The 12,550-nt window shown below is 35.3% G+C and overlaps 1 protein-coding gene across 1 annotated transcript; it reads left to right on the forward strand.

Moving 5' to 3' along the window:
* The first annotated feature begins 8,576 nt into the window (after nucleotides 1–8,576).
* LOC131057524 (methyltransferase FGSG_00040-like) lies at nucleotides 8,577–10,796 on the forward strand. Its single transcript, XM_057991692.2, has one exon. It carries the CDS (start codon nucleotides 8,577–8,579, stop codon nucleotides 10,794–10,796), a length of 2,220 nt encoding a protein of 739 aa, XP_057847675.2.
* The last annotated feature ends 1,754 nt before the right edge of the window (nucleotides 10,797–12,550 follow it).

Below are 12,550 nucleotides of genomic sequence, written 5' to 3' on the forward strand. Positions count from 1 at the left end.
TGAAGATTGTCATGGATTCCTATGAAGCTGCTTCTAGGCAAAAAATTAATTGGGACAAGAGTTCTTTGTTCTTCATCAACACCCCTGTGGATAGACAAAGAACAATTGAAAGGATCCTTGAATGTAAAATTGCATAGTTTCCTTCTACTTATTTGGGTCTCCCTCTATGCTTAAAGCCTTCAGAGAATTTCTGGATGAAGCTGGTTGATAGATTTAATTCCAAATTGGTTGGGTGGAAGGGAGCCCTCCTCAGCCAAGCGGGTAAGGTGACGATGCTTAAGGCTACTCTTCAAAATCTACCTATCTATGCCCTTAGTCTGTTTAATATCCCTAGGAAGTTTTCTGAGGCCATTGAAAGAATACAAAAAAAATTCTTATGGTCAGGAGTGGAAGATAAAAATAGAATCCCCCTTATTGCTTGGAATAATATTTGCAATCCTAAGGTTTTTGGGGCCTGGGAATAAGGAACATTATGACTATGAATAATGCCCTGTTAGCTAAACAAATTTGGAGAATAAAAGGGGAGGAAAGGGAATGGAATTCCATTTAAAAAAAGAAATACCTTCATATACAACCATCAGATGAAGAATTTATGGATAACTCCTTCCTTGTGGATGGCTCTGCTAAATTTGGAATGTTGTTCAAATGGATAAAGTTTGGGCTACTGCTGGAAGAAAGTGGAGACTAGGTAATGGGATAATTATCATATTTTGGGAGGACAGATGGCTAATGAAACCACTGGAGGAAATCCCCATTCTTAATGAATGGAAAGACTGGTTTAAAAGCAGGTATGGAGACCTTGTTAGGGACTACTGGAGAAATGGTAAGTGGATTGAGTTTAGCCAGGTTTTTCTGGGCCTAAGATTTTTGGAGACCTTGCTCTCTTCTAAAATCTTCATGGAGCATTCTGAGGATTGTATGATTTGGAAGGAAACTTCTTATGGGTGATATTCTGTTTCTTCAATTGTCTCTATACATTACAAAGTTCCAGATGAGATTCCTCTGTGGGCGAAAGTGTGGATGAAGAATTTGACTCCCAAAATTAATCTTCTTTTGGATCTTTATCCAAAATAAGGTGCTAACCCTTGATAATCTCCATAAGCGTGGATTTGTTTTTCCTAACAGGTGCTCTCTTTGCTGCAAGAAGGAGGAGTCTTCCTACCATATCCTCTACCAGTGCACTTTCAGTCAAGATATTTGGAATATAATTCTTAATAAGTGGAAGTTGAGCTGGGTTTTCCCGAACTCACTGGAAGAGTTTCGGCAGCAATGGTTTTGCCCTAGCTCTAATTTTAAGAATGTTGACCTTTGGAAACTTATTCTCCCCATTGTCACCTAGAACATCTAGAAGGAGCATAACAACGGGATTTTTAGGGAAAAAAGTTTGAACCCTGGAGTGGTGGTGCATAAAATTTATAGAGGGATCCATGATTGCTTATATGGCATTGATACTGGATTATCTGCTAAGGAAGATTTTAGATGGAACCTTTCCAATAGCAGAAATAGCAAGGATAAAGGTAGAGATGGTATTTTCTGGAGATTTCCTCCCTAGGGATGGATCAAGGCCAATTTTGATGGGGCATCTAAGGGAAATCCTAGTAATGCTGGATATGGGGGTATTGTCAGGAATTTTGCTAGAGGTTGTCTTGTGGCTGTTGCTGGTCCTTTAGGTAACCAAACGAGCCATTATGTTGAAGCTTCAGCTGCTCTTAATACTCTGATTATTGCTAAAAATCTCAATCATGACAAATTATGGTTGGAGGGAGATTCTCTTAATATTATTAAATGCCTAAAGGGTGAAGTTGAGCCTTTGTGGTCTATCGAAAACATCATTTTTAAGGCCAGAGAAATTATTACTAGTTTTAAATTTGTTATTATTGATCATGCTTTTAGGGAAAAAATATCATCGCAGACGGTCTTGCTAACCTTGGCGTTATATAAAAAAAACAAAGCATATGGAATGGTGAAGATATTAGTGATTTCAATATTAAAGACCTCATTAGAAAGGACAAAATTATGGGGAAAGAAAGATTGCATTTTAATCATGGTTGTATTAATGATTAAACATCAAAACTTTAAAAAGGAGATGATAGCTTGTCAAAAGGGCAAAGTTTTAAATAAGAATATTAAAAATTCGCATGCTCTGTGGATGCTTATTTTCAAGTGTCTGAGTGTTATCTCGAAGCTCGCTTCGAATTTGTTGAAGCGAAAAATTTTAGAACGAATTCAAGAATGGGAGGTGATCTTAGAAGAGAGGAACCTGATAACTCTTCTAGATGGCGGGAGATGCCCAAGGTCTGGATGAAGTTGGAGAAGGGTTTTATGATGTCGTTCATGGAAAAACTAGTGGATTATGACAAAATCAGAGTTAACTTGGCGGTTACTAGAGTGACTGAAAACTAGAAAAATGACACTTTCAAAATCCCATGGTGTCAAATTCAAGATGGTAGCAGACCTCATCTCTATGGTCACAGGTATGCCCCATACTGGCCTCAATTTCTTTAGGGATCTAAAAGTCTCCAATAATGTTGTGAATCTCTTTTCGTGCAAAGATAAGGAGAGAGCTAAATTAGGAAAAGTGTCTGGGGGTATTATGAAGCGTCTAACATTAAAAAAATTTGGGGTTTTGTGCTTAATGCCATTATGGAGTATATCATTGTGGAGGGTCGCTTCACTAGGGTCCATACATATCACTTTGTGCTTCTAAACCACTTTAGGCATGAGAAAAGGGTGTCTCTTCCTTATTACCTTTTCAGGTCCTTGTTGCACTCGTTGAACAAGCACATTAAGAACCCCTCTTCTCCTATAGTACATTATGGTCTTATTTTGCTCATTTATGAGCATTGTAAGATTTTGGTGATTCAGGAAAACAAAAGGTTGTCAGTATCCCCGGGTAAAGGAAAGAGGAAAAGTGAGGATTCTGGGCCCAACAAGGATGAGCAGAAACAGAGTAAAAAGGCTAAAAAAGGCTTTACGAAGAAAAATATGGAGGACACGGATTTGAGCCATTAACATGAGGATGTGGAGGTTGATCCTGAGTAAACGAGAAAATAAGGTAGTGATATGGAGACTGATGATACTGACAGGGCGAAGAGCTGGAAAGATGAGGAAGTGGGGGAAGAGGAAGGAGGAGAAGAGGAAGATTTCGATCAGAACAACTCGATCAAGGAAACATCCAGAATGGACAGTGGTAATGAGAAGGAAAAATAGGAAGAGGATGAGGGTAATGAGGAGGAATCTACCCACAGTGCGAGCCCTGGTGATCTCAGCCCATGGAGGAGTCGGATAACCAGAAAAAATAGGAGGACAAGGAAATGGAAGTAGAGCTGAACAAGGATAAGGAGGATATGAGCATGGAAAATGATAGAGCTGGTGATGAGATGAATATTGGTATGCTTATCTTGGATAAGCTTAAGAACCAATTTGATGCTCGTCTGGGTTTTGATAGATGGGTTTATGAAAGAAATAATAAAATGGAAAAAAAGGCTAAACATCAGGAAGAGCAAGGACAGAAAGGTGAAAGCAACTTTGAGCAATGGAAAAAGGAAATGGACGAAAAGGTGGAGAAGTTGGAATTTCAGATCAGCAAGCTAGAGGAAGGGAAAGCTACCATGAAGAACTTTTTGATTCTGATTCCAGAGATCCTCAACTTTAGGACCATGAACATGGAGGAAATAGCCAAACACCTTGATGGTCTCAGCCCTACCAAGTCTATTGTGGACCTTGATGCTGAAGAGGCTGCTACTGAGGCTGGGAATGTGGATACTGCTCCTGGAGGTGTGACTAAAAGGACCAGGGCGAGCTTGAAAAAGGCTGCCTTGGCTTCATCAAAGGAAATCCCTATCCTCAGGAAGAATATCAAAGAAATGTAAGGGATTAGCGAGAATTGGTTGATGCCCCTTAAAAACATAATGTAATTTGTCTTTTTTCTATTTTTGTTGGTTATTGTTGGTAGTGTTGGAATTTTGTGTTGGCTTTTGCCCAGCACTTTGCTGGTTTTTTCGCTGTCTATCTCGTTTAGTTTCTTAATGCTTTTATCTTTTATGGTTCCTTTGTAAAGGGTTTCGAGGTCCCTTCAAAACCAAGTTTTCCCGTAATCAAAAACACAATCGACTTGATCATCAAATTTTTCTCAATTCATCTCCTAAGGGGGAATAATTATCATATCAACATCCAAATCAATTATCGAACAATTTGGCAACGACATCAAAATCAAAAAATTTGGCAACATATCGAGCGATTTTTCTTTGAATGAACATGTGGTCACATGTCACTTCAAAGAGGGGCAAAATGTAGACATGTAAAAATTCACACTTAATTAAATGAATTTTATTTGTTTAATTATCATTTATCCACCTATTAATTAAATAAAGGTTTAATTAATATTTTGTTTTCTCCTGTCCAACCATTAATCAAATTCAACATTTGATTAATTCCCCTTTCTTTTGTTAATTAAATAAATCCTATTTATTTGATTAAATCCCTTTTCCACATTTAATTAAATTCATCTTTTGATATAAATAAATCAATATTTATTTGTAGATTACCCCCTGAACCTTCCCCCCCCCCAGTTGTGTTTTCCTACAAATGCAAGTTGCATCCAATTTTAGTTGAAATAAGACATTTTATTTTGATTAAAATCCTAAATCCCCCTCACTTTCATCCTCCTACAAGATCCACTTACTCACTAACCCACATTCTAGAGTCTTCTAATCCCTTCTAATTATCCTAATCCCTTCCTAAATATTGTCACATTCCTAAGAAAAAGCAAGTCACTTCTCAAACACCCAAAGTCTTCATAAACCATTAAAGTCTTTGTATCTCCAACAAGTTAACCTCCAAAGTCTTCAATAACCATTAATGGTTAACTCAACCTCAACCCTTGGTTAGAGACTTTCCCTCTGACTTAACTATCATTTAACCCATGGGTCTCTTCAAGAATTCATTGCTTTGACTATGGATATCCACTAACTCTTGCACAAGAGTTTATCCTTTGGGTAAAAGGATTATCCAATAACTCAACCCTAACCTTACCTCCCAAGGTACAACCACCATGTCTTCTCAGTCATTTAATGCCTCTTACATCTCCTCTCAAGCCTTCTCATGATGACACTTGTCAGCCTAGGATTGGGTTGAAAATATCACAAGGATTGAAGATAATTCCATCCTAACCCTTGTTAAGATTACTCAATCTTAACCCTCAAATTGCCCATTTCTTTTATAAATAGGCTCCATTTCCTTCATTATTCATCAATCCAAGTCTTCATGCATCTAATTTATAGTCTTATTTCATCAATATTTTTAGCCTCTCTTTGATAATAGTAATTAGATCATTTTAGTAGCATTATAGCATAGATTTATCATGTTTTGCATATCATGTTAATGATAGACAATCTTAATATCATCTTCATGCTAGTTTAAATATCATACTAATCTCATCATCTTGCACCACATCATAACTAGTTTCATATAATTTCATGCTACGATCTTAGTTGCTTTGCATTTAGATCTTTGATCATATATCCCTCATTCTTTGGGTAGTCATCCTAGAGATCAAGTGCTCATCCAAGCTGAGAGCCACCTTGATTTGAAGGATCCTTGGAGATAGAGAATAATGGAACAATATTAGGAGATGAATGATTTAGTTCATTTTGTCATTTAGATCTTTGTTTTGTTATGTTTCATTGGTATACTTGCTTATCTATGCCATTTATTGGCTAACCCTCATTTTAGGTATACAAATAGTATGAACAAAATATGTAAACTGGTATTCAAAATTCTAAATGTGAAATATTTAACAAGATATGTGATCTTCATAACATGATGAAGAAATGTGAAGCATAAAATATTGAACCCGACATGCCAAAATGTCTCACCATTAAATGATTTGTATGACTAGTCAAGCAAATCAACCTAAAACCATTTTAAATGCGATATCAAAAAATATTTAAGCATAATGAAAACGTGAATGATAAAACATGATTAAACATAAGGTAACTTCCCTCATGATGCTCCCATTGATGCTTGATTCTTCATTGTCCTCCTTGTCTCCACAAACCTTGAGTCCTCCAAGGTTGACGAATGAAGAGTGGGAGAGATATGTGGAGTTGAATGTGGATTTCTCTCACAATCGCATAACATAAGATTGTGTAGATAATGACTTTGGGCATGATGAGGGTGCTATGATAATGGCTCATGCATTCAAGACGGCAACATGATGGATGTAATGATTATGCACTCAAGAGGTAAATATGAGAGAAACATAAGATTGTGTGGATAGTGACTTTGGGCATGATGAGGGTGCTATGATAATGGATATGCAACCAATAGGGCAACATAAGTCTATGATGAAAAGTGGATAATTTGATAAGAGGGAAGGGTTCAATTTATAGATTTTGGGGCTTAGGAATGGATGGTCAAGATCAAAAGTGGGATGAAGGGCTCAAATCAAAATGGAATGTGGTCCCCTATTAGAAGGCCCAACCTTGTGAGTCACAAGGTGAAGAGAGGGGCAATTATAAGTGTGCTCACACATAGGGAAACTCTTGAAAGGGACATGTATATGACATGTGTCAAGGATAAGGTGGCTATGAGGTGACTTGTGAGTCACATGTTGAAAAGGTAGAGACTTGTGAAAGTGACATGTCTATGACATGTGTAAGAGGTAGGTTGACTTGTGAGTCACATGTGCGTTTTGGGTATATGTGTAGTATTTTAAATTTGAAGAAAATATTAATAAGGATTAGGCTTAGGTTAATTAGCCTAATGAGGGGATTAGAAGATAGGTTTGTAGGAATTACAAAATTAGCCTAATTAATTATGAATTAATTTAGCTACTTAGGATTAGGAATAAAATTGGAATATTCTTAGGGTTGAGTTTGATTTACTTTGGGAGTAATGAGAAGGAGATTATTAATTAAATATGGTTTAATTAATTTAGAAGGACTAAAGGGCTAACATTATTAAATTAATTAATTATGCGAAATGAAACAATTAATTAAATTAATTTTTATGTGTCTCCACATTGTATCATATCAATTCATAGCAATTCATTGCAAGTTAATCTTAAGCTTTTCTCTTTCATCTCCATTGTTCTTCATTACTCAAGTTGCAACATTCTCATGTGTGGTTGGATAGTTTCTTGCTTGATCCATTGAAGTGTGCACAACTTCATGGGCTCATAATTTGTACTAATATAAGTTTCATAAAATTAAAAAAGTCTCACATTTGAAAAATAAATCTAATGTTAGAATTAAGTAATCAAAGTGAAAGAAATGAAAAGGAAAATTAAAAAAGTAGCCGTTTAAGTTACAAATAAGCAATCAAGCTAAAAAGAAAAATAAACAACTTTAAAAAAAATTAATAAGATCGAAAAAAAATAATAATTAACAATACAATCAATAAATTGCAACATCTTATGCTACTAAAATAAATTCTTAAATATAAATAAAAGAAAATAAATAAAACAACAATACATAGTTCCACATATCATACAGATTTCTTTTGATATAATTCTATATAAATAAAACAACTACCATGTTTCTTTTGATATAATTCTCTGTGGCTAATTTCTTAAGGCTCTAGAAATGGTCATATGAATGAACATTGTGGACAACTGGATTCCATGTTTGTTGTCTAGCTTCACACCTGTGCCCATAAATCTAAACCCTACTCACAACTCTAAATTGTTGAATTTCATGTCAAGAATCTGCTTATCTCAATGTCTGGAATTTTTAATTGAAAAGAAAGGTCTTTAATGGAGACTATTTTGAAGTTGCTGAAATTTTTCATGAACGCTGAGGTCATTTTCTTTTTGTTTTCATCATAATTCAATGGGTGCACGAAGCATTTTGTTGTCTTTGAAAGAGAAAAAACAATAACAGAAACGAATTCAAACGATTAAAAATTAGAAATTAAAAGAACAAATATAACTTCAAAGTTATGAACAGCTTCTTCAAAAAATCCTGCTTCAATATACCAATGTCAGCCTGAAAATTCCTGGCATTTAAAGCTGAGTTTATACAGTAAACCGTATTTTACTCCTACAAATTGTCACATCTCGTATTGGAGGGAGAAGACACATAAAATAATATATTTTTAACTGCCCACAATCCGTGTGAAATCTGCAGATGCAACTGTAGACAAGTAGGGGCAATTTAAGACAAAATCCATTCAAATCTGTAGCAATGTTCATTTTTAATGCTGCGGATTGACTGCAGGTATGGGGGCTACGGAGATGAATGAAATAGATGGCAAAGTACTTGTGATTGTAGCTATTTCATTCATACATAAATTAATCCCAAGTACTTTGCCAGATATTTCATTCATTCACAAATTAATCCCAAGTACTTTGCCAGCTATTTCATTCATCGATGCACCAGCCTTCAAATCAACAGCTTGTCTATTGAAAAAACTAACGCCGCCAAAAGAGAACTAGCAGCTGGCGGCCAAAATGAGCGGGAAGGATGGGAAAACGTGGCACAAAAGAAAAATGAGGTGTTTTTAAAGCATTTACGCCTTCACATTTAGAGCAAAGAAGTAGCATTGCTAAAGACAGGGACAAAAACCTGGGAGATATGGCTAACATTGCAGAGTTGTTGGTTGGAAAATGCAAGGAGTTGCAGGCTTCATTTGAGTTTGACAAAGAAGCCCTGATAGCAGCACAGGAGAAAACTTACAATGATGTCCGCCAGATGCGAGGGTATACCCAAGTGGGGTTTACGATGCGGAAACCGTCCGAGCAATTGAGGCTGTCAGTTCCACTGAAAGGTCTGCGCACCATTCCAGCAAGGGAGCTCCAAATTGATAAGCATCATAAAGGCCGTGTTCTCTTTGGAACGTTGTGTGCTGATGCGCACAGGATGGTGGGCATTATGACCGTCTTGGAAGACCAGTATGGAGATGCTGTTCGACTTGCAATATACAATGCTTCCCTTCCCACAGTGGAAATCGAAGCTCCCCGCAAGCGTTATCCCAAAGGATCCAAGGTTGCAGTCAAACAGCCTTACTTCAAGCAAGGTGCCCAAGATGGTGTGCTTATGCTCCGCGTTGACAATCCCCAAGATGTCGAGATTTTGTCTTCCTTCCCAGGAATTAAAAATGCAGACACTTATTTGGCTAAGGATTTGGTCGAATTGCGGAGTGAAGGCAACAAATACTTCCGCGATGGGTATTGGAATAGGGCAATTGACTGTTATTCCAGATGCATAGATTTGGCTCTCTCGCGCGATAAAATTGAGCCCCAAGTCCGCTCTGCTTCTCACATCCAGGAGAAAGTAAAGGAGGCTCTTTTGTATTCCTATTCTAATAGGGCAGAGGCAAAGTTGAGGTTGAAGGAGTACGGGGATGCTGTAGAAGACTGTGACAAGGCATTAGCTCTTGATCAGCACCACCTCAAATCCTTGTTTCGCAAAGGCCGTGCTTTACATTATCTCAGAGAATATGAGTTAGCTTGCCGATGCTTTGAAAGAGCTCTGGAGGAGGCTCCAACTGCCAACGACATCCAGTTGCACTATGAAAAGTCAAAGGAACTCAACTATCAGAACAAGCAAGGTAAGTTTGATCTCTCTTCCTATTTCACCAACGGTTGTAACGGGGCTGAGTTGAGCAATTATATTGGTCCAGTGGTGATTAAAAAATCAGTAGGGCGCGGCAGAGGATTGTTTGCTACTGATAATGCAGATATTGGAGATTTTCTGCTCGTGGAAAATGCCATTGCATGCAGGAGCACCGAGACAACAGGATTGAAAGGAAGCCTGGAGAAAGTCATGCCCTGTATGATAAAAGAGAAGACAAAACTTGGTCATCTTATACGGGATTTAGAGGCTGAAATCATTTCCTGTGCAGCGTCATCTCCTAGGATAATGCAGCAGCTAGAGTACCTTGCTGATTCAGATGAAATGAAGGTGCCACCCATGGATCTGTTCCGGATAAATAATGCCAGCTGGAATAACTTCGATGCTCGCAAGAAAAAATGGAAGCTAGACCAGCGTAAACTCGCAAAGATAATGCTAAGCGTGGGGTGCCAAATACAAAATATTGAATCAAGTAGTGACATGTCAAGGCAAAGTGAGAAATATGGTTTGTGGGTACTTGCCTCTTTCATTAATCATTCCTGTATTCCCAATGCCAATTGCATTGTTGTGGAAGAAGCCATGTTTATAATAACAGGAAGAAGAATAAGTGCTGGAGAAGAAATAACAATCCCTTACTTCGACACTCTTGAACCATTGTTCAGACGAGAATTTGTATTCTTGAGGATGGGATTTAAGTGTGATTGTAAGCGGTGTATATTAGAAAGATCGTTAGTAACAGCCGAAGAATCACCATTGCAGGAAATCGCTGAAATAGTTGACTCCATGGACTCCACCATGCTCACTAATTTTGAGATGTGGAAAATTGCTATGGTATTGGAAAACAGCATAGATGTTCTGACAACTGAAGAAAAGCATATGATGAGAACCTCTTTTTTTTGGCTCTATTACAATATTTTTGGGTTACAGACCGCTCATCCTTGTGTAATGGCAACTTTGCCTTCGCTAAGGGAAGTATTCGATGGCATCGAAGAGGTTGTTCCAGGGAATTTTATGTGCTTTGGACTATTTGCGAGGTTTCCTGTTTACGCCATGAATGAAGATGAAACAGACAAAGTTCTTTTGAAGAAGGCATTGGAAGTATGTACAACGTATATGGGAAAGCACGAAGAAGGGCTTCTAAAAGCTGTGTTAAACTCTGTTGCAACAGGCGTCTTCGAACCGGGTTCGACTCTCTTCGGCTTAAGTGGGGTCAACAGCTAAGCTACTCTTTTTGGAGTGTTAGTAGCTGTGGTTGTTTCTCAAAAAAAAATGGTTTAAGTTTTTTTTTGCTCTTAAAGTTGAAGCTGATATTATATGAGACTTGTGATTCCGTGATACAGAATACTAAAGTTTCGCTGCGTAGTACTCGTATATGGTAAGTATATAGTAGTGTTACCGAGATTTTGCTATAGTCTGTTTTAGGTCCTTTTGCCAATCTACTGAAGATACAGAATTACTCCATATTGTTCATGAAAATCGTAAATGGATATATATGAAATCCGATTTTGTGGTGCTATTTCTTGTATATACAAGCAACGTTTTAAATCACAAATTTTTCTTACATACTGGAAACAACGCAATGCTTTTTTTAACATGTCTGTGCTTTTTATTTATAATTCTTGTTCAAATCTATTAAATGTTAATTATCATGAGAAATTTTCTAATCTTCATATTTTTTCAAGTTTATTTCAGAATTGATTTATCTTGTTGTGCGCTCTAAATAGTATGATGTCAGCATTTGACTATTCTTTGATTTCTCTTATTTACATTTTCATAAGATAATATTTTATAATAATGTCACTATTACATAATAATAATAGTAACTAGTTCTGTGTCAATGATAGTCATTTGATTTTTTGTAATAATAGTTTAAAATATATATAAAATTATAAATATTAAACATATAGAAAGTTAAATATATAATTTCAATTAATCTCATTTATATAAAGATAAGATAGTTTCATTAGCAATAATAATTGTATAGCTATTATAATTATATATAATTCATTTTAATTAGTAATAATAATTGTATAGCTATTATAATTATATATAATTAATTTTAATTAGTAATAATAATTGTATAGCTATTATAATTATATATAATTCATTTTAACTTAATGATTAAAAATTATTGGACGTGGAGCTTTATTCTAATTTGAGACACTATCTTTTGCAAAAACTCTACTATACATACGTAGTTTTTGTGACGTGCAAATCATTATAGCTACAATGTTGTTTATCTAAACGACATATAACTAATTTTACTTAAGGAACTTTTTTCAATGGTCTTTTGTTTATTTACTAAAGAAATGCATTTTATATTCTAACATTTAAATATAGATGCTTCAAGGCTAAATTTTCATCAATGCTATTTGCTAGAAGATTGACTATATTAGTACCACATTATCTAAAGACATCAAGATGTTATTATCATTACTACAATTTATATAAATTTCAACTTTAATATAAAAGTATTATGACACAAATTTGATTCGTGTCTCTTGTTTTAATATTGTAATAACAATAATATTTGATGCGTGTTTGGCATACTAGTGTCTAATTTTTTTAAATATTGCAATAAGAATATTATTTGAAGAATAGTTGAAATTTATCACAACAAACACTTGTTAATATATTTAATATAATAAAAATAAGTTATATGTAAATTATTAATATTCAATTTTTTGAATAATTAAATAGTAAAATAACTTGTTCGAAAAAAATTAAATTGTAAAAATATTATTTAAATGTTTACAAATTTAAAATATTAATTAAATTATGATACTTGATATATAGAGTAATTCATAATTATATGAATATTAATATAGCTAAATTATTAATATTTAGAAGACAATTTTGAAAGAATAACTAATATGAAAAAAATAAATTAAAAAATAATACAATTAATATTTAATATATTTTGAAATCAATTATGTTAAGAGCTTAACTATAGTGGTAGCAAGGGATGAGTTGTG

This window comes from Cryptomeria japonica, chromosome 4 (genome assembly GCF_030272615.1).
Source record: "Cryptomeria japonica chromosome 4, Sugi_1.0, whole genome shotgun sequence".
Lineage (NCBI taxonomy): Eukaryota > Viridiplantae > Streptophyta > Pinopsida > Cupressales > Cupressaceae > Cryptomeria > Cryptomeria japonica.